We start from the raw sequence: 25,460 nt of genomic DNA, 5'->3' as shown, positions 1-25,460 counted from the left end.
AGGCACGTGCTTCAGTCTCTTTAATGGGCTGAATGATTAACTGAACAGCTTAATTTTCATGTTCACAAAACATATGAAGAAAAAATGGCATAAATTCTTGTAGCAAGGTACCACTTCCTGCTGGGATTTAATGGGTGAGGGTGGGAACGAGGAAAGGCCCCCAGGCCTAGCATTAAAGGGCACCTATGTGGTGGAGGCTTTACGAAGCTTCCCGACTACCTGCCACATTCAGAGCTGATAACGGAACTCACTTTTCAGCCTATGATGCAATAAATAACATCTGGAACAAGGAAGGCTATTGATAAATTCATCACAATGTTTATTTAGCACCTACCATGTGCTAGCACTGTGCAAGGTACTGGCAATATATTAATGAACAAGGCTCAGCCCCTGTCCTCCTCATTGAGATTAACTTTTAAAGGGGATGGCAGTCAAGTCAACAGTGGTTTCAACATAGCATGATGAGTGCTAGGAGAACAGTCAGCTCAGATTGTAGTAGAAGCAGTAAAACATGGCGCCTAACCTGATCTGGAGAGGATCAGCCTGGATAGGTGCTGTGGTGAAGGCTGAATGTGAATTCCCTAGGGGAAAGCCTGCTGGGGGAAAAGGGACACAGGGATATTCTCAAGAAAGGGGCAAAGACATGCAAAGATATGGAGGTCAAAGGAAAGAAGTGTTACAGCACCAGCGAGGACCATGGGGTAGGTCAGTGCTCCCAGCCGGTACATGCAAAGTGGAGAACAGCAACACGAACTAGAGCTGGAGAGGCGGGAGCAAGAATGTCCTTTGGTGCTGAGTTAAAGAGTTGGGTTTTATCCTGAAGGCGATGCGGAACCATTGAATGATTCTAAGAGGGAGAATGGTGTGATTCTGAGTCACTCAAGGAGGAAAAACTTTTTGGCTCTCAGTAGCTCATCTCCCCATCCTTTTCCTGGCAATTCATCAGTGGGCTCTGTTAGGAAAATCTTAAAAAGTGTCCACACCCATTAACTTCTTTCCTTCCTCAGACAAACCCTTTTATTTGTGGTGTGAACATAATCATACAATCTCAGCATCATGTCAGATCCCTTCACACCAACGTGTGGTGAAAGCATCTCTCAGTTGAATATCTCAGTTGTTTCTTTTTAATTATTCTTCTTTTAGGCTCCACAAGCTGCTGCTCCAACCCCTGGGAAGAAGAAAGCACAAAATGAAGAACGGCAAGCCCCAACATCAGGCATGTATGAAACCCATCGCTGGAGGATCAACACCAGGAGCTGGTGCTCTAAGGAATAATGACTGTCTTTGATATTGCTTGCAGATATGCCTCCACCTACCCATCTTATATTTATTCGTTCATGGTCATAGTTTGAATTTATGGATGAAATTTTGATAGAAGAAATGGAGAACACGTTCTTAATCGAACAATGATATTTTGTATATTTTGCAGTGCCTTTTGTCATCACAACTGAAGCAGACATGAGATATTACAATGATTTGCTGAATCCGATTCCAGAAGAATTCATTTCTGTGCCCCTGATACTGCACTGTATGCTGGAACAGGTAGGCAGATACATTCTGAGGACTTTTTCCCAAATGAGTAAGCTTGAGTCAGTCACTTCATCTCTCTCTGCTTCTGTATTTTTTAAACTATTTTAAAATTACACTTGCAATGCCTGAATGCATTCTCCTTTACAACGATTAGAATATTTTAGATAAAACCCACGTTTGCTTTGATCCTCAGCTTCAATCCCGTTTCTTTTGCTATGTGCCAGAACAGTTTATGTAACATTCCCTCAGGTTTGGGTAGATGTGTCTTTAAAACTCTCTGTGTCTTGTGTTGTTTTCATGGAAGACAAAGAGAAGACAGACAGGTGGATGGGGTGGTTAATGGTCTTTAACTATCTTTAAAATTTCTTTTATACTTGTAGATTTAATCAGATTTTTCTATTTTTGAATCCAATTCTAGTCATTATTCTTTATATAAATATATCTACTTTATTTGCATTTTCAGTATCATATAAAGTTCTTTATTCATTTATGTGCATTTTTAAATTTTCTCTTTGTCTATGTTCCTTTTCTACTACTGATGTTATTTATTTGTGCCATCTCTTTTCTTGATCATAGATGTTGATGGTATATCTATTGTATTGGTCTTTTCAAAGAACCATCATTTTGTTTCACTGATCAACTCCTTTTTACTTTTCATTTTATTAATTTCTTCATTTATCTTTATTATTTCCTTCTTTCTACTTTCCTTGGATTTATTTTGCATTTCATTTTAATTGAAAGCTTACTTCATTTATTTTCAGTCCTTTTTGCTTTACTTAAGGCTATATATTTCCTTTTGAGTATTTCTTTGGCTGTGCCCTGATGCTTTCAATGTATTCAGATCTAAATCTTTTGTTTTAATTTCCACTGTTTATTGTCAATTTCTAATTTTATTGCGTTATGGTCAGTAAATATGGGCAAACAGTAAACATGCATGTCAAAAATGTTTTTCAATTTCCTGGGCTTCCTGTGTGACCTAGTGTACATGGTCAATTCTTGTGTGTGTGAAAAGAGTTTGTTATTAATTAACTCATTTAATTCTTAGAACAACTCTATGAGGAATTATTTTTATTCCCTATTTTAAAGATAAGAAAACTGAGACATGAAAAGGTTAAGTAACTTTTCCAAGTAGTAAGTGGAAGAAAATGCTTTTGAGCCTGGTCAATCTGAGTGGAAAAGTATTTTGATGGTATTGTTCCATTGTCGTCTTCTTTCTAATGTTGCTAATGAGAAGTCTGATGTCAATCTGCTACTTTTTCCGTTGTAGGTAATCTATTTTTCCTTTCTGGCAACTTTTAGAGTTTTCTCTTTATAATTGGTAACACAAGGCTATGTCTCAGTATGGCTTTATTTGTTTTATTATTGTCATTAATGGTCTCAGGATTATAATCTTGTTTCTGATCACATTCTGAGTAAAATCAAAATTCTGTATACTGGTCCATAAAGACTAAAAATATGGTTCTGGGCTGTATCTATCATCTCATCTCCTGCCCCCCACCTGACACACACACCACACACGCACGCACACACACACTTATTAGTCATCATCTAAATAGGCCTTCTGGTTTTTCCTCAAATATGCTACCTCAATTCTACTACAACTTCTCTTCCTAGAGAGTTTTGCTCTTACGTGTCTGTCTGGTGGATCCTCCTTGTCATTCAGTCCCCAGTGGAAGTGGTATTCCTTTGATAGGCTTTCTCTGACCACCTGATCTAAAGAAGGCCCATAACAACACAGAGCGCTCTCTACCACGTCACCTTGTTTTATTTTCTTAGTAACAACTGCTCTTTTAAAAGTGTATTTATTTGCTTTGTGCTTCACCTTCCTTCTCTCACTGGAATGTAAGCTCCATGCAAGCAGGGACTTAATCTAGTCTTTCTCATTGCTGTATGCTCAGTGCGCAATAACCACACCTAACCCACAGTAGACATATGCATTTGTTGAACTAAATTATATCTTCAGATATCATTTCTTCTATTGATTTATCCTAATTAGTATTAGATGGATATTGGAATTTCTGGTTTTCCTCCTTGTCTTTTAAATTTTCTTTCAATTTTATCCATTTGGGAGTGCCAGGTTAATTTCCAACTTATTCATTCTTCAGTGGAGTCCAGCCTGCTACTGAAGTTTTGTTTCAGCAATAATGTTTTTAATTCATAAATTCTCTAATTTGTTTTTTAATTCTCTAATTTGTTTTTAACTGTCAATTATTGTTCTTATTTCTTGGATGTAACACATTCCTTTTTTTTTCAGAACATTTAGTTGTTTATTTTTAAGTCCTTTTCAGACTCTATCATCTCTGTTACCTCTAGTATACATTTTTATGTTTTGTTGACTGCTTTGGTTTTCTACCCAATTAGGTAAGCACACTTATATTTGCCTTTAATTACCCCAGAAGGTTTTGGAAGACCAATAGTTTCATTATATCGATAAATTTGTAAAAGCTCAAAAGCCCTATGGGGTTTGCAGTATCATCGTTTTATTTATTTCAGTCTTTCTTATTGCATTCAACTCAACTCAAAGCAGCAAACATTTATTAACCATGTACTATATTCCAGGCACCAAAGGGGACAGTTCATGAGCTCAGTGCCTGACACTTAGAAGGCACCCAATAACAGATGCATGTTGGCTGAATAAATGCTTAATAATAAGGGGATTAAAAAATTGAAACATAAGAGGAATGGGATGGGATTTTGCAGGTTGGGATGTTAGAGTTTAACATTTCAGGGATGAGACAGTTTTTGAGAAATGCTGTGGAGGGATGTGGAATACCGAGGATGATTGTGAGAGTTAAGGTGGAGAGAAAAACTGTAAATTAGGTGCTATCTTGATTATGTTTCGACTTCTTTTGTTTACCACATAAAATTGAACAAGGCATTTAATCTTTCTAGACCTCACTTTCCCCAAGTAAAGAGACTGTTACCCTTTACTGATCTCACCATCTATAGCTTTTCTATCTCAAAGAAAGAATGAGGACTTGACCTGAAGCCCTGTTCTTCCCACTCAGTAGCCTTGGGCTTGAGCCAGTCACCTAACTTCACTCAACCTAGTTACTTCCTCTGTAAAGTGGAATATGGTATCTACTCCACAATATTGCTGTAAGGCTTAAATGAGATACAGTATGTGAAGATGCCCACACACAGTACTTGGCATGTGGTAGGCACTCACTAAATATTCATTACATCCAAGTTATGTGAGCACAGTTTGGAGTGCTTTGAGAGAAAGAGCAAATCATTGAGAAAAAATTATATTATATCATTATTTTTATTTCTACCATAGTAAATTTTCTTATTTACTATTTGTCTTTTGTGTTACCTATTTGTGTTATCAAAAGTATACCTACTTTAATGCATGGATTGTAAACATTTTTCCTTTTATTTTGGTAATCGCTGGTAATTACACTGCCACTTTGTGCAATTGCCATACTTTTTTGGTGGAAACTGCCTTGATTTTTCTAAAAACAGTGGATGTGCATGAATATCAGTAAAGAGCTGACCATTAAACTGATCCTCCCAACCCTTTATTTCAACAGGTTGTAGCAACTGAAGAAGACCTTGTCCCACCCAGTCTGGTGGAGCCGCCTCCCAGAGCAGATGGGTTGGACCACAGAATTGCAGCTCACATTGTATCCATCCTACCCTCTCTCTGTCTCACGGAGAAGGAGAAAAAGGTTGGATGGGCTGAGATATCAAAGAGTATGCATGCATTGCAGGGCCAGAGGGGAAAAAAAAAGAGTATGCATGCTTAGAAAAAGTATGGATTCTCTCTTTAAATCAATATTATTTCAATTTAAATAGAATCTCCAGGAAATATTTTTGTCTGAAGAAGAAAATGAAAGCAAAGCAGTGCCCAAAGGTCCTCTCCTACTGAACTATCACGACACTCTGGCCCACAAGAAGTACGCACTGAAGGTAATAGTAACCAGGTTACTCGGAGGGTATTTGATGCAAGAAAGTCCATTTGTAATTATTCAACTCAAGAAATCTTAATTAGATAGCTTTACCAATGCTAATTAAAAGTAATGTACAAAATGGATACCTGCTTGCAAAGTGAGATCTCAGAAAATGGAGATGGATAAGGGAGAAATTACGTCAGCAAAGAAAACTTGCCTAATTATGAGGTCTAATGAACCATTAAATTGATTGTCACTACATCAAATTTACATTAAAACGTTATAATTATTTGCTTTAAATATCTGCTAATATGAAAAGCTAGTGGAGGCCAGAAAAGAATCTCAGAAGGGAGAGATGAATATATATGAGACTTCGGCAGTTTGTCGCCGTGAATGAAGAATTTGTCATTTCTTTGCACCAGGAACCTCTGGCAAAGTGAGAACTAGCGGTTTTTTTTTTTTTTGACCTTCAGCAAAATACCAACAGTTTGTCTTCCCCAATTACCATTGATTTCCCCTGTTCCCAAATAATGAGAACGAAAGTATCATGTTTTGCCTTCTCCATATGCATAAGGCACTTGACAGCTTACTTTAATGTCTTCTGTCATGTTGCTCTTTTTTCATCAGGACCCAAAGAATTTCGACCCAGTTCAAATTGAGCAGGAGATGCAGTCCAAGTTGCCACTGTGGGAATTCCTTGAATTCCCTCTGCCCCCGCCATGGAACAGCACTAAACGTCTAGCTACAATTCATGAGCTCATGCACTTTTGTACAAATGGTGAGTACATTGCTTTGTCTTAGCTTAAACTCATTCATTTATGGTCACATGTGCCTCTTAATGTTACACCCCTATTTGCAAAAAGTATTTTGATTAGTGAAAGACCTTTCAGAGACTGAGCTGGGTATTTTGATTGACTGCTATTTTCTTATCTTGAAAAATAATGCCGTTAGCAATAGTTTGATAGGTATGATACATAAGCTTCTTCATTTGATGCACCGGGTTTTCTTTCTACTGTGTTTCCACAGCAAGAATAATCCCCTTCTTCCCTCTTTCTCCTCGCTCAACCCCAACCCCACCTGCCCTCAGTGACATCATTGGAGATGATGTCGTAATCCCTATCCTAGTTTAGAGGACAGATTAGAGGGCCCCCTGTCGGTGCTGTTCTGAGAGTGTGTTGATTCAAGTTAACCTCTCACAATGGGAAGGGCCGTTTTATGCTTTTTGAAGACCGTGGAAGGAGGGGTCATTAAGCGTATTTAAAATCAGCGTCTCATTGCAGAGTTCCCTGGGATTGTATGATAGAGACAATCATTTCCTAAAACAAAGACTGTGTCCACTTCAGACAGTATCACATATATTCCTACTGATAAGAAGGAATATGAAATTACATAGATAATCTTATTTGACAAGAAAGCATTGGACCTAGAAAAGAGAAAAGCGTGTGCAGATCTTCCTTCTCATTTCATTTCTAACTCTAAGCAAATTACAAAATATTTTTATCTCGAGGTTTTTTTCATTTTAAGTAGGCTTAGTTAAAATTTTTTATACTGTCGTGCCAACAGCTCATGGAAATGCGGGGTCCAGCCTCCTGGGCCTGGGTGTGTCACATTTGTCCCAACATCCCTGGGAACACCTGTCCTTTGCCTACATCCTGCCACGCTCCACTTCTCCTTCTGCCTTTTGCTGGGATTCCATCCTCTCTCCACCTCAGTTGGACACATAGCACAGGATTCTTGTTTCTGTTGCTGTCACTGAAGCTTCACACATATTCCACTTACATGTCCCTGCCAACCGCTTGTTCCTCCTGCCTCTCCTTCCTCTTTTCTCTCTCAGTACCTCATACTTAATAGGTCCAAAACCAGACTCTGGATTTTCCTGAAATTTGTCCATTCACAGTCCTCCTTATTTCAGTAAATGGCAACAATTTTCTACCAAAACCATGGAGTCATTGCTGGTTCCTGTTTTTTCCTTACTGTGCCATGACCAGTCCCACCACATCCCTCACTGCCATCCCAGCCCAGACCACCATCACTTCTCACTTGGACTATTTCAGTAGCTTCCCAGTTGGTCTACCTTTTGACCTATAGTCTTTTTGTTGCACAATAACTGGAATGGCCCTTCTGGGATAATAGTCAAATCATGTGCCTTCTCAGCTCAAAACCCTCTAGTGGTCACCCGTTCATTCGGGGTAACATCTAAACTGTTCCTTCTCAGACTTTTTCAGCCCATCGCCTACCAAGCTCTATTGTTTCACTCCACTCTATCTTCATTGGCCTCACTGTGATTCCTTGAACATGTCAATCACACCCCTGCCTCAGGATCTTTGCACTTTCTGTTTCCCCTGCCTTCATCACTTTTCTCCCAGATGTCCATCTGGCTTGCTCTCCCACTTCTTTCACATTTCTGCCTAATTGTTCACAGGGGTTTTATCTGGCTACCTTATATAAAATAGAAGCCCCTCCTCAGCCATTATTACTTGTTATCACCTCTCCTAGCTTTATTCTTCTTTTCATCTCTGATATAGTGTACACTCATCTGTTGACTGTCTGTTTCCAACCGCTGGAGTGGACACTTCATTAGATCGGGAGTTCACTGCTTTGTTCACTGCTGGGGTCCCAGCTTTTATGAGTCACTGACATCTAGTAGGTGCTCAAAAAACATTTGTGAAATAAATGAATGAGCAAACTTTCCCTAAGTCTGTAACTTTTACCTCTTCCCTGTCTCTCTTCTGAATTTCCCCATGTTTTTTCCAAAAGGAACCCTCCTGCTGCCCTCATCTCTGTTGGAGAGAAAGTGGAGGTGACCTCTGAATCATTGATCTACCACAATCATTTCATTTTTCCTCACCAAATTCCATGATTATTTGTTAATGCCTATCTCCTACCCCTCTACTTTGGAGTTCACAAATGCAAGAACCAAATCTTGTCTTTGAATCTTAGGCAGCTATGACAAGGCCTAATACATAGAAAACAAAAATGAGTGAGTGAGTGAACAGATGAATAAATGCTATAAAAGAATAAATACACAGATGCATAGAGTCCATCGAAGGCTGATAACCTTTGAAGTGCAAATTATGGAAAGTACCACACCGATTCATTGCAGGAAAGAGGCCTTTTTTGAGCCTGAAGGAATAGGAAAATCTACTGAATATCACAGCCTATATTAGACACACCTGAATAATTTTTGTTTTAAATTACAACAGCAGAAAAAGGTGCTTTTGCTTAAAAATGATAAGTTTTAAACATACTCCACAGATATGATACCCTGGAAAGTCCATGAGAATTAATCTGGGCGCCTAATATTGATTAAGCTATGAAGGAGTTCGAGAGCTTTATCTTGATAAATTATATCTTGATTATTTAACTTTTCCTATTATTAGGTACCTTTGATATTTGTTGCAGAATTGTGGAGCCCATGTTTAAGATCAGGTCAGCACCCATCATGGCGTGACTCCTTTGTCATTCTAGTGGACAACCCCTTGGTTCCCCACTGTCAGCCCTATGCTATGTGGTAATAAGACCATTCTTAGCCTCATGGGTCCTGCTTTCTTACAGAAGTCTTGAGCTGGAATGAAGTAGAACGAGCCTTCAAAGTGTTTACTTTTGAGAGCCTGAAACTCTCTACAGTTGATGAAAAAGGGAAACTAAAGCCTGCTCGGATGATGTATGGGACTGATTGTGAGATGTTCAACATACCATGGGACAACCCTGCCAAATTTGCTAAACAGATAAGGCAACAATACATCACGAAAATGAACACCCAAGAGGTCAAACAGAAAACAGGTATACTGCATGGAGGGAAAAAATGGCATTCTTCCATCTTATGATTCTTGATTTTTTTCTAGTATTTTATCTCATGGATCCTTTTTACACTGACTAGATACTGAAACCAAAGACAGAATTTTGTTTGTGGATCAGAATATGCCAGCGTCTGTGCAAGATGATGAGAGCAATAAAGAACCTTCAGACCCTAGTCAGGCTGATGCTAGCAATATGCAGCATTCTGACTCGAATAATAAGAAATCCTTAGACCCTGATGATAGAGAGCTGTCAGAGCAGGACGACAGCTTGAAGACTCAGCTCCAATCTGAGCCTTTGGGTAAGTAAATGTGTGTGTGTGTGTGTATGTGTGTAGTCGCTACTATAGAATGTATAAAACAAAAAATGATTCAAGATTCATTATTTAAATTTAAACACCCCCCTATTTAAACTGAAAAGCTGTTTCATATCTAAGTTTATTTGGTTAATTAAACTTTGTTACTGAATGTTGTTATTCAGTAAGTTCTCCTTATTTCAACCTTTGTTTTTCAAAATATCCTAAGGGCTCTTAGTCCATTCTTACCTTAGTAAATGTAGTGCAGTGAACATAATTGAAACCTTCATTGTTAGTATTTCACAACATTATTGTGATTCTATGCAAAAATTATGAAAAATTACTGCAATAACATAATGAGCTGCCCAGTACAGAGCTTAGTACACAATCAATGCTCAATGAACATCGATTCCCTTCCTCTACTCCTTGTAGCTCAGATAATTACTCTCATTCTAGAATTTAGCATCTGAAATATTGTTATATTAGGAGGTATAGAAACATAGAAGAATATTAGGCTAAATTTTTATTGTGCTGTCTTACACAATCTCCCGTCTGTGACACAACTATCAGATTAATTACATAAAATACTGCTCTGTTATTTCCCTGCTTATAACCTTCCATGGCTCCCTACTACCTGCAAAATCAAACCCGACTCCTTGGCTGCTTTACGTGCTTCTCCAATAGCACCAAATTACTTTCCCAAGCCTCTTTCCGCTTTTTCCATTTTGCCTACTCATCCCATGAACTAGCCAAACAGAATCAGGCCCTGTTTCCTCTACACAGCCTACTCATTTCAATCTCTGCACCTTTCCCCCACAATACCCTCCATGTGGAGTTCTCTTTTTGATTATGATTAGGTTTCTGTGGCACTTCCATGAAGCTTTGTTAGATATGTCCATCTGGAAATGCCTCCCTTAGCATTCCCATGATCATAATTAATCTACTCTTCTTTCATGGCATTAGTTATCATTTCCTACTATTTATTACAATTATCCATATGCCTATAGTAAAGCCTCCATAGTACTATAGCTTCTTAGAGGTCATGAGTATGTTTATCTTAAAAATATTAACCATACATTGGACCATAAAATAAGTCTCAACAAATTTTCACAGGATCAAAACCACTGTGGTATGTTCTCACACCACAGTGAAATTATGGTAGAGATCAATTACAAAAAGATAATGAGAAAACCCCCAAATTTTCAAAACTAACAAATACACTTCTATATAATAGCTAGGTCAAAGAAAAAATCACAATAGAAACTGGAAAATATTTTGAACTGAATGATAATGAAAATACTAAATATCAAAATTTGTAGAATACAGTTAAAGCAAGAGATACTCAGAAGTTTACAACTTGAAATGAATACATTTTTAAAAGAAAACTAAAAATTAATTAGCTAAACATCAACCTCAAGTAGTTAGATAAAGATGAATAAATAAATCCAAATAAAGTAAAAGGAAGAAAATAAGAGAAATTAAAGACAGAAAATATAGATGCAATAAGGAAGAACAAATAATACAAAAGCTTGATTATTTGGAAAGACTTTTAAAATTGATAAATATTTTTAACAAGCCAATCACAGAAAAGAGAACCATGAATAACCATATTAGGAATAAAACCATATCCGGAATGAAAATAATCAGGAATAAAGAAATAGACTTCCCTCTGGTCCTACAGAAATTTAAAAGACAGTAAGAGGATATAAACAACATTATTCCACTAAATCTAAAAATGAAATGAGCATATTACTAGAAAAGGAGAACTTACCAACAATGACTCAAGAGAAATAGAAAACCTGAATAGTCTTGTAACCATTTAAATAAATTAAATCAATAATTAAAAATCTTCTCAAATAGGGCATGCCAAGCCCAAATGATCTCATTGACTAGTGATAACAAACACTCCAAAAAGAAATAATTCTAATCTTAACAAAAATTATTCCGAGAAATAAAAAAAGGGTATCCTCCCCTACTCATTTTATGAGGGATAGTACAACAAAAGAAAATTATAAATCAAACTCATTCATGAACACAGATGCAAAAATCCTAAATAAAACATAAGTAAACTAGGGGCCAGCCCCGTCACATAGCAGTTAAGTTGCACATTCCGCTTTGTCGGCCCAGGGTTCACCAGAGGTTCAGATCCCTGGCACAGACCTACACACTGCTTATCAAGCCATGCTGTGGTGGCATCCCACATATAAAATAGAGGGAGATGCGCACTTATGTTAGCTCAGGGCCAGTCTTCCTCAGCAAAAAGAGGAGGATTGGCAGTGGATGGGCTAATCTTCCTCAAAAAAAGGAAAAAAGTAAACTGATCTAGCAATATATAAAATGATAAGAATACATCACAAAAAAGTCGTTTTTGTAACAGGAATAGAAGATAAAAACATATTCTAAAAATCAATATAATGTATCAATTATCACATTAATGAGAAAAATATGACATAATCATCTCAGATGCAGAAAAATCACCTAAAATTCTATAGCAATTTATGAATAAAAGATAGCAAGCTAGCAATAGAAGGAAAATTCCTCTACCATATAAAGGTTATTTTTAAATTACTACAATGGACATTATATATCAATATGAGAAGTTTAAAATTTCCTTTGAGATCAGGAGGCTATCCACTAGAAACACTTGTATTCAATATTACATTGGAGATGCTAGCCAACTCAGTAAGACAAGAAAAAGAGAGAACAGTATAAAGTTTTAAAAGGAAGAAACAAAACTGCTATTATTTGTAAATATTGTGTGTGTACAAAACCCAAAATAATCCACACACAAAAAATCAGGATGGATATGAAAGTTTAATAAGGAAGTTGTGATTATGAAAAGACACATAAAAGATGTCTGGAGTGCTAGGACTTTTCTTTATTATTATTCATTGTACCAAGAATTTATATTCTATGCACTCTTCTGTATGTGTTCTATTTCAAAATTTTTAAGAGCATAAAAAAAAATAAGTGGTCAGTGCCGCCAGAGAACAGGTGTTAAGTCAGTATTGACTGAACTGTCATCTTACCATTTTCATTTATCTAGATGAGGGTAGAAGAGTAAGTCATCGATGGAGTGGAATTAGGGAGAATCTGCTTTCCTATTAGTAGAGAGATAAGTGAAGATGAGGAGGATAGAGGAGGGAAGGAGATAACATTTGTTTAATATTGCCCTGCTATATTCCAAGCACTATGCTAAGATGTTTTACATATGTTAACTAAAACTTTATATAAACATCAAGCTATGAGGAAGATACTATTATCCCAGTTCGAAGGATGAGGAAATGAAGGCTCAGAAGGGTTAAGTAACTTGTACAACCACATATATGTAGGAAGTTAGGATTCCAACACAGGACTATCCAGCTTCAAACCCATGCTTCCTCCACTGTTCTTGTGGCTTACTCACTTCCAGAAGTTCCTTGTGATGTATCTAATGGTTTAACCACATTTATAGTCTCTTCTTCATGCTGTTACTTAATCTTGATTTTGTTGCCTTTGGATCTTCCTTCCTTCCTTCCCAATAGGGTCGGTTTCCTACTTCTCTGTTCTAAATATTCTTACCTAATAGCCTAACTCACAAAAAATTAAGCCAAATAAATTAACCTGGGATGTTATGGCATTACTGCATCCTTTGGGAATATAAACATATAACAAAGTCACTTTCAGTTAATATGGAGCCAGAATAAGCCAGGAGAGATATAAGGCCTGAGGGTTTTTTGTTTTGTTTTGTTTTGTCTTATTTTTTTCTTTAGAGCAATTGGTGTATAATTTTCCTCGGGCAACTTATGCCACCTGGTGGTCAAACCACATAAATTGGCATTCTGGATCCTGGTGGAATAGATACTTAGAGCACCTCCAGTTGGGGCTGAAAATGCTCTAATGGATAGTGTATCCCAGAGGCTGAGCAATCTTGAGAGCTGAACCCATGACCTGTAAGGGATTCTACATGGTGTATGTTGGCCCACATCAAGGAACTGTTACATTTGAATGGAAGAGGGCAGCTGAGCCTCGGTGCCTTGCTGTGGCTGTTGTGTGTGAGCGAAGTTTTTGTTGTTGTTGTTGATCTTGCGTTTTCCCCCTAACTCTGAATCACACTTCTAAAGCAGCCACTTTAAATCTCTTTAGACAAAGCAGAGATTGCTCATGTATTTCCTGCACAACCATCTTAGCATCAAATACATAGAAAAGCCTGTTTCTGGACATGAAGGCCTGAATATTTGTGCTTTTCTTAACCAAACACTGGATTTCCATCTGAGACTGTTTTTGAACTTGACAGGTCCTATTGGATATTTATGAAAAACCTGAGAGTTGATAACCATGAGGCTATAGGTTTAGATGTGCCCTTTATGCTTGTTGGGTGTTTTTTTAATAAAGTAACTGCTTTGCAGAGGGATCTTGTTATCTCTAAAGTAAAACAGATTAGGAAAGCTGTTTTTCAAAGGGATGGGAACGCATCCATTTCCAGATGTGTCAAAAACTACTGAATCACACTGTCAAAGGATTATGCAGTTGAAGGCAGAAATCAGAAAGAAAGAAAAAATGAGTTTTACTCTACTATTAAATAAAGAGTTCAGATTAGTTTTAGAATGTTCTTTCTTTTGACAAAATAACTGATGCACAATTATTTAAGAACATATTTTCTAAACTGGAGACTTTTTCTCCTGGATCCTCAAGACACAGGAGGGAATATCAAATCTCCCGGAAATCTGGCAGACCACAGAATAGAATAATTTTTGTTCCACAGATTTCATATCAATTGCTCCAAGGACACATGGGACATCATGGACTATTTAGAGTTATAGTTGGCCTGAGTTTTCTCTTGAGTAGATGTATTTATATAAATACTGAACTGAATTGACTTTATAGTTTTTCTCTAAATCAAAATGGAACATTCACGCTGTCACCTTCACCAGCCCAAAGCAAGATGGAACTAGTAGCGAAAATGTAAGTAGTTATGCTCCTAAAAGAAAGAAAAACATTGGCTTATTCTTGGCATGCATAATTAACTACTCCCTCTAGAAGCCCGGATGCGGTTCTTTGCTACAAAATGAAAAGTTAAATCTTATGCTTACCTCAAAATAAGCTTTTGTTGTAGGGTTTCTTCCACATTTCTGTTCTCTATATATGGCTCTATATACATTTCCACTTTCAATATGTGATGTAGATTGCCTCATTCCGTCAGAAAAAAAAATATTTACTGAGTTCCTACTACGTGCTGGGTGCTCAGTGTACAGTTAGGGAAAATAAGATAAAGTTCTTATTCTCCAGGAATTCACATTCAGGATGGAGAGACAGACACAAACAAATAAATATTGTCAGTCAGTGATAAATGCTGTGATTGAAAATAAAGCAGGGGGCTCTTGAGGAGGTGACATTTGAGCAACAATAGGAATGAAGTAAGGATTTGCAACAGGTAAATATCTAAAAGCAAAGCATGCCAGGCAAGGAGAAAAGCAAGTACAAAAACTTCAAGACCCAGCAAGCAAGCCAGTGAGTCTGGAGTGGAATGAGCAAGGGAGAATGAAAGAGATGTATTGGAAGAGTTTCATATGTATGACTTTGCAGGGATTAATTTGCTATTATTCAAGGGTAATAAAAAGTCAGGTTGGCTCAGTTATTCAGCAGCGTCGCAAATACGTTACCCCAAGACTCATCCTCCACTCCATTTCTTTGGTTGAATTTGCAATATGCTATATGTTTCATCCATTTCTTTATTAGAGACTCATGATCACAAGAGCATATTACAAATTCTGAGACATTCACAGTAAAGATGTTTGTTTATCCATGTTAAACTTATTTATCATGGAACTCTTCTTTTTCTATGCACCATTTGTTAACTTTAGGAACTACTAAAGCATGTGATGCAGAAATTAACAGCATGAATCTGTTCCCTCTCTGTCCATTCATATAGCTGTTTGCTCCGTAGCCAAGGATGATATCGTGATCCCAATCATCACATAAGTATACTCTTTGGTCACAAGGACAGCTAGTATGCATGACTCATGTTGGTCTATGTTATGGTGCTGTGGGCCCACTCATTTATTCATTTATTCATTTATTCATTTATTCATTTAACTAACTTTTGTTAAACTCCTATAAATCTGCAGGTGCTCATTAAATGGTTTTTAAATTAATGAAAGATTAACGTATGGAAGAAGAGCCCTGCAGGATGTGAAATAGAATCATTTTCTAATAGGCGGTGTAGTCATCTGGTAGTTCTCCTTTCCACACATCCCCTGCCACCTGACCTAATCTGTCACCCACAAAATGTGACCCACGGAAGTTCAAAAAGGTTTTATGATCATTGCCAGCAGGATAAGGCAAACAGTTGATATGGTTTAATCAGTAAATATTTGCCACTTGTAAAGGTATAGGTGCACTGTTAGACGTAAGTGATAAAGCCTGATGGCAGCATATCTGATGGGATTAAGGAATGTATCATCTAGGAAGCGGGCTTCTTTTCAAAGTGTTTAATGTGACTTTTCTAGGTAGGCACTGATTTAGAATTATTGACACAAACACCTTTTTGGACCCATGAAACATGCCTTTCAGGAATTACCTTTTCAGCACAGAAACATAGATCATACGGGTAACAAAAAGGCACAGCGCTGACAAAGGCAAGAACAAAGGGCCAACACAACTGGATGTTGGTGTCTTTGATTTACAGAGCAGACCACGGGCAATGAGATCAAAGATGAAGCAGTCACAAATGTTGATCCTCCTGAAAAGGTAAGGAATTATTTCCCTAATAGTGTAGATACAAGCAAGATGATCTGAGAAAACTGTGACCCAGAGTGAGACACACTAAATAAGTAAATACATACATACATACATACGTACATGCGTACGTACATACATACATATAAGGAGATGCTTAGCAGGAGAATGCTAATGCTAGAGGAGAGGGATTATTCAGACATCCCAGACCAGCTCCAGCTGGAGAGAAAGGAGTTAATTTCGCTAGCCGGCTTAAGCAAAACTTCCAAGCTGCATGCTCCTCTCTAGACAGTGTGGCTTGGCAACCTCACAAACACCTGCTGACCATACAGCCATGTAGAGCTAATGCTGGCTTGAAGTGAGTTCAGAAAACCTGCCTATAATTGCTAACAGGACTCAGAAGAGTATAACCTAACAATAAAAATATTTAGATTATGTTGCCCATAAAAAAAAAAGTCAAAGGCGTACTCTTTCTGGCAGCAGTTCTCCTAAAATGTTGCCATATGGATTTATACATATGCAGATTTCCCCAATTAGATGGAGTGCATGCTGCCTCGTTGATGGAGTCCAAGAGGGCTCCATTCAGACTTAAACAAATTAAAGCTGAGATTGTATTCCTATGATTTTTTAGAAATCCAAGAAGATGACTGTGGAAGCAGAGTTGGAGGACATAAAGAAAACAGAGCAACGCGGCCTAATGGATTGGAGTTTCACTGAACATTTTAAACCGAAAGTTCTACTGCAGGTATTAACGGCCTGTGAGTCTCCGGGAGACGGTCGGAGAGGCCTGGAGAGTCATGCTGTGCTTTAGAACAGTTCACTTCTAGGTCACTCTCTCAGATCTAGTTCAGATCAATATTCCCATTTACTTCAGCTATAAAACGAGTCTATTCCCAGATTGAGCTATGCATGCCCAGGGAATCTCCGAAATAGTTTAAAACACACTTTCCAAAAGGATGTGTTTATAAAACCTTTTAAGAAAAAAAAAAATGTTCATGACTGCTGCACATATTTTCTAAAAAAAAAAAAAGTAAGACGTTATTGGGAAGCACCTTCGTTTTTTCCCATATTGCCTGTCAGTTTTATTCAGTTTTCACCACATATCAAAATATGTTCTGATGCAGTTAACAGGGCAATGGAACCTGTGATAGCTAACATTTACTGAGCACTTACCATATGCTAAGCAATGACTAATATGTGTATTAGCTCATTTAGTCTTTGCAATAATCCTATGAAGTAGAGACTATTTGAATAGTAGGAAACTGAGGCACCTTGACCAATAGTAACTTTTGCCCAAGGTCACGTGGCTGGTAAGTGAGAGAAGCGGGATATGAACCCAAGAAACCTGGCCCCAGACTTGTGCTCTTAACCACCGTGCAAAAGTCATCCTGCAGCTAACTCCTTTTGTTGCATTTACATTTTACACAAAAACCCATACTCTTTTTTGTTTTATCTTCTTAATTTCGATTTTACTTTTATCAAAGTTTTACATCTACATATTTTTAAAGCCAGAAAGTTCTATAAAGTCTTATGAAAAATAGCAGCTCCCTCCTACTCTCATGCCTAAATTCCCAGAGGTAAAAATCTTCAAGGCATTCGCCTGTTTCTTTTGTTATTTACCTCAGCTATCTCTAAAGAACCAGGATATTTTGTTTAGTTTTAGTTTGTTTTGAGCATCTTCCTCAGTTGACTCCCTCTTGAGAATATAGCTCCGCCCACCCCCATCTAAACACACACACTTGCACACTCACTCATCCACTCCCACACTCCCACTAGCAGTTCTCTGGCACTGTTAACTCTAATATAATTTTTGGTTAGATCAATATTCAATATTTACTTTATTTCAACTGTATAAATGTTACAGCTGCACTGTATAGTATTCTAGGATTGCATTTCCTTTTTTGACACTATTTTTGTCTTCCCTGGAATTCATTTTCCCCTTTTTTTCATCTGTTTGGTTTACTATGCCTTTATCATTACTCATCCCCAAACCCTCTACCAAAGAGTAAATCTCCTCTTAATACATTCAAACCTAACATGTATTCTATCAGTTTTATTATCTAGGTGATGTCTCTCCCATATGCTCTGAACTCCTGCTTGCCCTCTAGGCTGCTGCACAGCTGTCATCCTGGGATCACCCTTTACAATCATCCTGGCCACATCCTTTGCCTTCTCTTTCCAGTTAAATACTCTGTTTGCTGAACCCATGTCTTCTCTCTTGGGTTACTCTCTGTTTGTAGGGGACCGTCTCTTTCAGGAGGCTCCTGAATTAAGATATGTCAGGCGAATTTTTGAGGCATTGGATGTTTGAAAATATCTTAATTCTACCCTTACATTTGACTGACGGTTTGGATTTACATAAAATGCTAAGTTAAAAAGCATTTCCCCTCAAAACTTTGAAGGCATTCCTCAATAGTCTTCTAGCTTCTTGGATTGTCCTTGAGAAGAAACAAAGAAATTCTGCTTCCTGATCAATTGTTTGAGTCTGTTTTTTTCTTCTCTCTGAAAGATTTCAAGATCTTCAAGTTGCTCCAATGTTCTGGATTTCCTGTTGACGAGCCTTGGTGTGGTTCTATTTCCTAGTATTGTACTGGTGAGCCCAGCACAATCCAGAAATTCCTGTCTTTATATTTGGGAAATGTTCTACAATTATTGCTTTGATAATCGTCTCTCCTCTGTTTTCTCTATTCTTTCTTCCTGAAACTCCTATTATTCTAATCTTAGACTTCCTGGACTGAACTTCCAATTTACTTATCTCTTCTCTCCTAGTTTCAACACTTTGTCTTTTTATTCTAGAAATATGGCTCAGCTTTCATCCAATTCTTCTATTTCTGTTACCGACATTTTAGTTTCCTAAAGTTCTATTTACGATTTCAAGTTACCTTTTTATAGCATCCTGTTCACATTCCCAGATACCGTATCTTCTCTTATCTCTATGAGACTATTAAAGTCCTTTGAAGTCTTAGTATCTTTTCCCTCCCTTGTCTCTTTTTCCTTAAGTTTTCTTTTTTTTTTGTCTCCATTTTTCATATTAGAGAGTAATCTCTAAGGATATTTACTTCTTTGCTCATATTAGTAATGAGATGCTAAAACTATGATGGGAAGTGCTATATGAGGTCAGGGCAAGGGGGAGTTGTCAATAACAGCTACTAAAATGTTGCCTTTGTCTCCTCTCCTGTGGCCTTCAACTTTGTGATATTAAAAACTAACAATTTTACTGTTCTTTTAGTAGGATGTTATGGAGCACATATGTTTAATCCTCCCTTTTTAACTGGAAGCTCATTTCAGACTTTTTTTTTTTTTTTTTTTTGAGGAAGATTAGCCCTGAGCTAGCTACTGCCAATCCTCCTCTTTTACTGAGGAAGACTGGCCCTGAGCTAACATCCGTGCCCATCTTCCACTACGTTATTCGTGGGATGCCTACCACAGCATGGCTTTTGCCAAGTGGTGCCATGTCTGCACTCAGGATCCGAACCGGTGAACACTGGGCCACCAAGAAGCAAATGTGCGAACCTAACTGCTGTGCCACCGGGCAGGCACCTCAGACTTTATTTCAATTTGCCTCTGTCCTCACCATTCCATGAAGCTGCACTTTTCAAGATCACTGATAACTGTCCTGCCAAATCTAGTGTACACTTATCTTTCTTCACCTACCTTGACCTTTTAACAGCAACACAGAGTTGATCACTTCTCCATGAAACACTCTCCACTCTTGGCTTCCAAGACACCGTACCTTCCCCAGTGCTCCATCTGGAATTTTGTTGAATATTTCTCCTCCGCCCAACATCTGAATATTGAAGTGCCTCAAGGCTAAGCCCTGAACCATCTTCTCTCCTCTATAAACACTATCTTTTAATGATTTCATCTATTATATACTCCTGGATTTTTATCTTCCAAATTATCTCTCTCTTGAGCTCCACGCTAGTATAGCTAACTCCAAATTCCACTTGAATTTCTGACAGGCATCTCAAATTTAGTGTCCCACATGAAGCTCATAATTTTCCCACCTAAGCATGTTTCTTCCCTCATCCATCTCAGCAAATGTCACTGTGACGCCAAAAAACCAAGGGTCATCCTTTATTTCAGCCTTTCCTTTGTCCTTATGTCTGATCCATCAACAAGTTTTGAGGGGTATACTTCAAAATATGCCCTCACGCTCTTCACCATCTCCGCTGTTGCTACTTTAATCCAACTACCATCCTCTCGTTCTCCTGGAATATCCTCCCAATCATCAAGCTGCTTCTGCTCTTGCCTGCTCCAGTCTGTTCTCTGCATATCATTGTTCCATCAATTTCAACTTCTTAGAACACCTCTCTGAACTCCAGAATGATCTATAAAAGTCTTAATCAGATTTTAGAGGAAAATCTTGTCTCTCTTGTTCAATTTTGTTTTCATAGAACCTACAGTGCCTGACACACAGTAGGTGTTTATTTTTAATGAAATAATTAACTAATAATGATACCAACAATATTAACATGCAAGAATAAATAAAAACCAAGTAGTGAAAAAGGAGAAAGATATTATATGAAAACTTATCAAACATCTATTGAAAGCAACTGTAGCTCTGAGAAACTTGGTGCTGTGTGTCCGAGCAGCCAAAGTAAACGTGAAAACATGAAAATTGAAGAGCTCTCGAACTGAAGGAAGGGTACATGCTCATCAGAAACAAACATATTTGTTTTTTGGATTTAAAGTCTGAAGGGAATTTGCCTTTCAAAAAAAGTAATGTATAGTGCCCTACATAGAAAAAACTTTTCACCACATGTATGTTTTCTGTAATGGCTTTCAGGGAACAGATGTAAGAGTTTAAATGCCGCTCCATAAAGACACTCGTACATGGGACTAGATTGGGGAAGTAAATGTGTTATTTGGGTTATGCTCCCAGTGTCAAATGGAAAGCAAAAGTAAAGCGGTCCTTTCGCAGCATGATACGCAATTCCACGCCTTCAGATCATCCAGACAGCAGAGAACTGAAAGCTGCTGCACCAGATTGATATTGAAAAGGAAAGCAAAAACAAAACCCCACAGCTGTCTAATTTATTGTCCTATGGACATATTTGCTTATGTTGATTGGCAGTAAATAGGAAACAGGACAACAATGTGCCCACTGTGCCCCTCTATTGGTAGCTGTAATTGCAGTGCATGCTGAGGGTAGAATGTTTGGGGAAAGGCCAGAGTTAGAAGTCCTATAGAAACAATGTGTATCAGAAAGAGCACTTGCCTCGTTCCTCTGTCCTACAGCCTGAGTAGTGGAGGGCACTCTGTGGAGTGCGAAATGGGGACATTTAGAGTTGAAAGACCGCTATGAGCCCTGGCACCAGACCTCAGTGAACTCTGTTCTTGAACAAGTTTCTTATCCTCTCTCTTTGTTTTTATGCTGTAAAACAAAGATTTTAATATTTTGAAATGGGAAAAATAATTATACCTATTTATCTGATGTTTTTAATGATGATAAATGAGATGATCTGTATGAAGGCATGGAAAATGTTGAATAAGTAACCGCTGGACTTCATTATCACCTCCCAGCCTTAATGAAAAACACTTGAGTAAATGCCTTTATGCGTGGAGCCTAGTATTTGTTTTTCTATAAGAGTTGCTGAAATGCTCCAAAACATGGTTACTGTTTATGCTCTCACCTTGACTAACAGTGTGGAGATAAGGGGAGGAAAAGGAGGGAGCAGAGAAATGCCTTAGCAGGAGACCCTGCTCTTGGGAAAAAAAAGATACAACACTGCAGTTATTTTGATTTTCAGGTTCTTCAAGAAGCCAATCAGCATTACAGATGTATTGATTCTTATTACCACACCCAAGACAACTCTTTACTATTAGTCTTTCATAATCCAATGAATTTACAACGTCTGCATTGTGAATATTGGAATGTTGCTCTTCACTCCAATGTTGGATTCAGGTAACCAACTTAGTTTAGTTAGCTAGCTATCTTACTTTAGTTAGCTTGTTAGTTACTTAGTTACTCAGTTTTTAGTTCCGTAGCCTAAGCTAGGTGGTTCAACTCAATGAAAACATTTGTGTAGTACTATAGATTCAATTCAGCTCACCAAATTGAAGGTCTGCTGAGAGCCAGGCACTGTGATAGGCGTTGAAACTACACCACTGAAGAAGATAGATGTCATTCCTGGCCCCATTGAGTCTAGAAGGGATATTATTAAGCTACATTTGATTCATTTAGACTCTAAGAGAACCGCCTCTGAAAGATTTCAGGTAGGAACTACAAAACATGGCATTCTGCCTGCTGGTTTGGGTAAATCCCACTTGGTCTAGGGAAGTACTCAAATGTGGGGCAACTGGGGTGACATATGCGGTGACGTTCCCAGCAAAGGGACCTCTAGGAATCAATGATTTTTTTTCCTTCCCAGCTCCTTAGTTATTTCATTGGTATCTTAATACTTTGCTCTTTCTTCACGTTAATAACGAGGACATTTCATTATTTTTTCAATACTGGTTAATGTATATTCAGTATTTGTTATTTGTATAGCATTGTTTTAGTCCTAAAGGATACAGAGAGATATGGAGAATGGACATACAGAATAATTGGGGAAACAAGTTGTGTGCATGCACACACACACACACACACACACACGAACACACACATTTTAAAGTCAAAATAATTTTTTAAATTAAGGCACATAATAGGCACCTCAAGACATTAAGCTAATATTTTTCTTTGTTTTATTTCTCCTTGCCAATAATTATACTTTTAATTTCTTTTCTGGTCTTATTTGCTGACTAGGACTTCCAATAAAATTTTGAGAGAGCGCCTTTATCTTGTTCCAGATTTTGAATATTCAACTATTAAGAATGGGTCTTTTTTGCAGTAGGATTTATGTGGATACCCTAGGTTGAAAGAGTTCCTCCTGTTACTAGTTTGCTATGCGTTCTTAATCACGAATGACTGTTAAATTGTATCAAACGATTTTTCTGCACCAATGTGGTTGTTCATATTTTTTCCTTTAATCTACTAAACTGCTAAATTTTATTAACAGATATTCTAGTGTTCAACTTTGCATTCTTGTGAAAATCCAATTTGTCCATTATGTTATCTTTTTCATAAATTGCTGTATTTGGTTTGCTAATATAGTGTTTAGAATATTTGCATCTGTATTCATGGGCAGGAGTCAGCTGTAATTTTCCCTTCTTTAAGTGTTCTTTTCTGGCTTTGGTATTGAGATTATATTAGCCTCATAAATTAACTGGGGAATGTTCTCCTTTTCTATTTTTTGATTTTCTGAAAGAGTTTGTGCAAGAGTAAGATATATGTTCCTTTGGCATTTGGGAAAACTTACAGATAAAAACATCTGGACCTGGGAAGATGTTTAATTATTGATTCGGTTTCTGTCATGGTTATTAGACTCTTTGGATTTTCTATTTATTTTTGAAGTAGGTTTGATAATTTATGTTTTTCTAGGAATTTGGCCGTTTCGCCTGTTTTCAAAGTTACTGGCATAGAGTCGATTGCAATAGTCTCTTGCTTTTTAATGTGTCACGTCTACATCTGTAGTCCTTTTAATTCCTGATATTTTAAATCTGTGATTTCTCTATATTTTTCTAGATCAATCTTGCCAAAAGTTTACCAATTTTGTTAATATTTTTAAAAATCAATTTTTTGCTTTTGATCCTTTCTCCTTTTTATTTCATTTATTTTGGCATCTTTATTATTTCCTCTCTTTTAATTCCTTTGGATTGTTTTGATCTTCTTTATCTAACTTCTTAAATTAGAAGCTTATCTCAGGATTTTGAGTTGTTTTTTGTTTATTTGTTGCTTCATAACCATTTACAGTAAAATCTCTTTCTAAGTACTACCTGAGCAGCACCATAAAGTATATGGTTGATAGTATTTTTCTTATCTTTCATTTCTAATTTCCATCATGCTTTCTTATTTTGCCCAGGGATTACATAGAAATGTGAATTTTAATTTTAAATATTTGGTGAGTTACATTTTGTTACAGTTTATAGATAATAGTGGCCAGATAACATGCTCTATAGAATACTGATGCTATGAAATTTGTTGAGATCTGCATCATTGTTTAATATGTGGTCAGTTTTTGTAAATGCTCCAAGTTTGCATGATAAGACAGCATATTCTCCAGTTTTTGAGTGCAGGGTTGTACTTTTTTAAAATCTTCCACACTCTTTCTGATTTTTGAAAACTTGGTCAATCAATTAATGAGAAAAAAGATTTTTAAAAGCTCACTATGTGATGGTAAATTTGTCAATTTCTCCCTATAATTTTATCAATTTTTGGCTTCATACATGTTGAGGTTTTGGTATTAAACAAATACAAAAACAAAATTGCTATGTCTTCCTGACTAAGCTTTTATCATTATGCAATGTCTCTCTTTATCGCTAGGATTGCTTTTGGTTGTCAAGTTTATTTTGTCTGATATGTCTACACAGATTTTATCACATGTATTTTATCTGATTGTGATAAATTATATAAGCCTTTTTCTTTAATATTTTGTCTGTTGTATCCTTTCCTATCCATTTACTCATTACAGAAACTGGATATAGGGGCAACCCCAGCGGTGCAGTGATTAAGTTCCGTGCACTCTGCTTCGGTGACCTGGGTTCAGCCCCTGGGTGCGGACCTACACAATTCATCTTTTGCTATGGCGGTGGCTCATGTTGGCAATCAATGTTAGCTCTGGGTAATCTTCCTAGGCAAAAAAACAGAAACAAAAGCAAAAACTAAATTTGCCTTACTTGAGAATCTAGTTCATATATTTGGATTAATTTCAGCCATTTAATTTTGTCTTTTTCTTTTTATTTTTTTCTTTTTATTTTCTTTTTATTTTTTTATTTTCTTTTTATTTTTTCAATTTCTTTAGTTTTCATTCTTTTATCTTGTTCAGATTAATTTCACATTTTACTTCAACTAGAATGACAGTTATATACTACATCTTTTAACTCATCCTTTAGAAATTCCAATATTTCTAACAAGGTCCAAAGATTAGCAAGGTCCAAAGTCAGTGACTTTACTTTCCTCCCAAATAGTATAATACAATGCTTTTATTTAAGATGTCCTTATTCCACATTTTGTATTATTGTAGTCTAAGGCTTTAGTTTTATTTTGATGTTTTTAACCTCACAAATTAGACAGTATTATTATTTGCTTTTACAGCTGGTGTTTGTATAAATTAACATATGCTTACTGTTTTATTTTCCTTCTTTCTGAGGTAAGGGCTTTAGAAGTTCCTGTAACGAGGATTTTT

At 37.1% G+C, this 25,460-nt stretch overlaps 1 protein-coding gene across 7 annotated transcripts in view; it reads left to right on the top strand.

Annotated features, from left to right (window-relative positions):
- Positions 1-25,460, top strand: part of SPAG17 (sperm associated antigen 17) — a 209,397-nt gene that overhangs the window by 81,991 nt on the left and 101,946 nt on the right. For 6 of the 7 annotated variants that reach the window (XM_046645074.1, XM_046645076.1, XM_046645075.1 and 3 more), the window contains 10 exons: positions 1,144-1,216; positions 1,430-1,542; positions 5,064-5,201; positions 5,329-5,442; positions 6,051-6,201; positions 8,979-9,206; positions 9,304-9,522; positions 16,184-16,245; positions 16,865-16,978; positions 21,987-22,141. In XM_046645074.1, coding sequence (XP_046501030.1) covers positions 1,144-1,216; positions 1,430-1,542; positions 5,064-5,201; positions 5,329-5,442; positions 6,051-6,201; positions 8,979-9,206; positions 9,304-9,522; positions 16,184-16,245; positions 16,865-16,978; positions 21,987-22,141 — 1,367 coding nt within the window. The remainder of the gene's footprint in view (positions 1-1,143; positions 1,217-1,429; positions 1,543-5,063; positions 5,202-5,328; positions 5,443-6,050; positions 6,202-8,978; positions 9,207-9,303; positions 9,523-16,183; positions 16,246-16,864; positions 16,979-21,986; positions 22,142-25,460) is intronic. The other variant, XM_046645077.1, reaches the window with a different exon arrangement.

Source organism: Equus quagga, chromosome 18, assembly GCF_021613505.1.
Source record: "Equus quagga isolate Etosha38 chromosome 18, UCLA_HA_Equagga_1.0, whole genome shotgun sequence".
Lineage (NCBI taxonomy): Eukaryota > Metazoa > Chordata > Mammalia > Perissodactyla > Equidae > Equus > Equus quagga.
This window is presented reverse-complemented; position numbering and strand designations above follow the sequence as displayed.